Source organism: Vigna unguiculata, chromosome 7, assembly GCF_004118075.2.
Source record: "Vigna unguiculata cultivar IT97K-499-35 chromosome 7, ASM411807v1, whole genome shotgun sequence".
Taxonomy (NCBI): domain Eukaryota; kingdom Viridiplantae; phylum Streptophyta; class Magnoliopsida; order Fabales; family Fabaceae; genus Vigna; species Vigna unguiculata.
In genome coordinates, this window is record NC_040285.1 from 20508875 (window position 1) to 20513017 (window position 4143).

Below are 4143 nucleotides of genomic sequence, written 5' to 3' on the forward strand. Positions count from 1 at the left end.
TTAAAAAATTATATAAACTAATTAATAGAAATTAAAAATACTACAATAAAAATATAAAATAAATATCATCTGATTTTTAGTTGTTCATTCTATTTCTTATTTGTATATTTTATTCATATAATTTTATGAAAATGCAACAAATTTAATTCAAATATATATATATATATATATATATATATATATATATATAGATATAGAGAGAGAGAGAGAGGAGTTCATATTTGTGCATGACATTGTAAAAATATAATAAAAAAATTAATTAAAGTTATTTTAATATAATATTTTAAATACAGTAATTAAATCCAATATAAATCTTCATAAATTGAATAACATTTGTATATATTATAAAAATAAATTTTCCTATATTTTCTTTCATATGAAAATAAAATAAATGACTTAGAATTATAGTATTAAAATAATTAAATTAATAATTATTTTATACTATTAGTCTGTACATAATCTACTCTCAATTAGATAGAACATATATAACTTAATATTGATTTATTGATATTCTCAAAAGATAAAAATATTAAAGAAGTTCCATTTCTCCAACTTGAATGGAAACTAAAATGAAAGTCATAAAAAAAAAACAAATATATAGAAAAATGTTGGAAGAATTTCAATATGTTGGAAGAATTTGGTATGGTGGTTTAGAAAGTTAGTTGCGAGGCTTCACATTCGTACGAAAAGCTTGGATAAAATACACACATGCTTTATTTTACATTTTTGTTTTGACTCAAACCATTCATCATTGTGTATTTGTACTTCTTTTATTTATTTTTTTATTAAAGTCAAACTGGGATTATTTGCTGCATCTTTAAAGTTGATCACCAAAATAACAAACTACAAAGATAGTGTGACCAAAAACACATTAGAAAAGAGAACGAGTAACTGCAACGACAACATGGAGAGGTTTACCCAATCCAACCCACATCCACGTATAACCAAAGACAGTTTTTGAGTTCCAAAGTTCCAATGTTCTTATGAAATGACATTAATCTCCCTTCCTATTCCATCAAGGACCTCAACGAGGATAGCACGTGAACACACGCGAAAACTAAACGACTTGTCGTTTTTAAGGTTGTGTGGTAGCAGACAACTGCATGCAGAAAGCACGCGTGGTTTGAGGAGCGTAGTGGTTGTGTGTTCGTAGAAAACTGCATATACTCACCCACTAACGCCACGTAGGTTATGTAGTTTGTTGCATTGCAGGATCAAGTTGAAGCTTTAAAAGCCTGTCAAGTCTCAACCGTTTCAGAATAAAGTAGCAAAACTAAACTGTCTTCGTAAAATCAACCGCTATAACAAAGCTTTTTACTCTTCTCTATGTCCATGGCTACTATGCATGATGATGGTGAAGTGGGTTTTGAAGAAGGAATGCTCTGGTTACCCTCTCATGTTCTGGACGAGGCATGCGGCACAAAGGTTATTTTTTCTGTTCTTCATCATTTTTTCTTTTTCTCTTCTTTTAGTGTTCGAATTCAACGACTGGGTTGACATCAGTTCAAGTGCCTTGCTTTCTACTTCTGGATTTCATTTACAGTTTATAGTGTAATTTATTGTAATTGCCAGTAAGTTACTCATGTACTTCAATTTTTCTGCAGGAATGTATGAGGAACAGATATCAGAAGATCCAAAACCATCAGCAAATGCGACATCTTGGTCCTCAGGAATCATCAGGAGAACCAAAATTGCAGGTAAATGTTTTACTTAATTGCATCCATTGAATCCATCTTTTGTTGTGGTTGGTGGGTCCACGAGACAGAGTCTGCAACACTCGATACTTTTTTTTTTTTTTCTGTGTGAAAATTGGTATGAAAATGAAGGTATAGGTATGAATTGAACTAATGATATGATCATTAGACAGATTAACATGTAGGTCTAAAGATTGATTAGGTTGTAGCATGGTACTTTAAAAGAAATGTAATAGGTACATGTGTTCCACTTGTCCTACAAGTAACATCTGATTAATCAAACAATACCCTCATATTCAGGGAATTTGACTAGCTATATGTATGATTTAAAGATTTGGCCATTTGCATTATAGGCTCCTTTTTCATTTTAATTTCTTTCTAAAAAATTACTTGAATTTCTTTAAGAAAAGTTGAAATCGAAAGGATACACATAAAGGTTAGGCAAACCTACACAAACAGTAACTTTAGTTGGTGGCTTACCAGAAAGTTCTGAAGCATATATGCAACAAAACATTAAATTAGTATATGTCATGTGAATATGCACGCACACACTGGTTCTAGTGTATGGAATTTGGAGGGTGTGTGACTGTGACTAAAAAATCAGAAAGACAAGCTAATTTTGGAATGTCAAAAGGGGTGAAACATTAAAAGAAATAAGATTTGGTATCTATTCATATATAGATAATTTGGTCCTACACATTCATTGAATGTACTTCACTACTGTAGATTAACAATTTTATTTTCATACACCTAATAGTTTCTTTCTCTGTTTGTTTTCTTTTGAAATGTCTTTTCCAGTACACAAAATCTACCTCAAGATCTTTGCATACAAGGCCAAAACTTGTCAATGGTGGACCAGGAATGCGAGTTATTTTCTTGGGATCCAAGCAAAGATCCTGTGGCACTGGTGTATTCTTACCACAAAGTGCAGGCACAAATTTCCAACCAAGCAAAAGACCAGGTTTGAGAACTTGTATTTCCTCCAAAAATATGTTTACTTGACAACAAATGTATGCATATGTATCGAATTATAACATGAAACAACATGGTCAAAGTGAATGTTGCAGAATTGGACTATGAATGTTTCCACTTGTCTAATTCAGATTTATTCACACTCCTAATTGTTTTGCAGCTTGTGCTCCTGTTTTCCTTCCGGCCCGAGTTGTTCAAGCTCTAAATCTTAATGTGCATGCATTAGGTGTGCAGGTTTCACCACCTCAAGGTCTTGAATCCAACTTTTTAATTCATTGATTTTTATTTCATACACTCATTCAATATTTATTATTCAATTACAGTATTAAATTTTTTTTTTCACGCGTGATATTGTTGAGAGAAAGGTTAATTAACTCTGACCTTTCATCTGGTTACAGTTCAGAGATATAACCCTATGATATGCAGAGAGGCATGCAACAAGAACTCACTAGAAAAGAGAAGTGATCAGAAAGATGCATCCAAGCAATGTAGTTTTATTTCTCAGAATCGAAGTTCTTCTCGAGAGATATTTCTCCCAAAGGAATGGACTTACTAGCTGGCTTTTCATTTGCAATTGAGAAGCAAACAAAGGGGAGCTAGCAAGAGATTGTACATAAAAAATAATAACAAAATGCATGAAAATCATGCATTATGCAGAAAGGGGAATGGTTTAAAACTTTAATTTTTGTTGCTGGTTGAACTGTTAGATTGTTGATCGTGTGTTGATTTGAAATAATAGCATCCCAAGTCTCACCAGGGTGATGTTTGTAATTGCATTCTTCAGTTTTAATATAGTTTTAAGTCCTAGCATTATATTTTATGGATTAATGGATGTGAATGCTATTAAAATATTTATATTGATTTCAGAAGTTTTTTTTTTTTCTTTGACACTCTTTTTTAAGGGTATCTGATATTGAACTTGAAAGAGTATATTTCAATCAAATCAAGGATTGAGAGCAGAATCACAGAATTAACACAGGGAAAGGGTGGATCTGGGGAACCCCTTCTGTGAACAGAGATGCAGTTGGACTACACGTCTTTAAGAGTTTTGTTTCAGTGCAAAATAATATTAACAAAAAATCATCCTTAGCAATAGTACTGTGTACCTATAATTTATAACTATATAAAATAATAGAGAGAAACAAAAGATAAATGTTGTTTCGGTTTACATATTTTTTATTTTATCTATGTAACTATTTTATAACTATTATTTTAACCTTATTATACTCTCTAAATCATTCACATCCTCTAATACTACGTCAAATAATAAACATAGGTTTTGTTGGGTCTAACGTAGTTAATTATACATGAATGCACTTATAATGGTTTATACGTGAAACTATCTATTCTTAAACTGGAACGTGTCCAGTATGTTTTAAAACATTTCATATTACAATTATATCACATAACACTTCCAATAATTTTATATGTATGAGATCAATAAATAATAGAGCACTACATGATGATAATAATAATA

At 31.0% G+C, this 4143-nt stretch overlaps 1 protein-coding gene across 1 annotated transcript; it reads left to right on the plus strand.

The window, feature by feature from the left end:
• The first annotated feature begins 1273 nt into the window (after positions 1–1273).
• Positions 1274–3490, plus strand: LOC114192534. The gene is made up of 5 exons (XM_028082282.1): positions 1274–1425; positions 1605–1697; positions 2493–2655; positions 2827–2916; positions 3065–3490. The coding sequence occupies exons 1-5, from the start codon at positions 1327–1329 to the stop codon at positions 3220–3222; spliced, it is 603 nt and encodes a 200-aa protein (XP_027938083.1). The 5' UTR covers positions 1274–1326; the 3' UTR covers positions 3223–3490.
• The last annotated feature ends 653 nt before the right edge of the window (positions 3491–4143 follow it).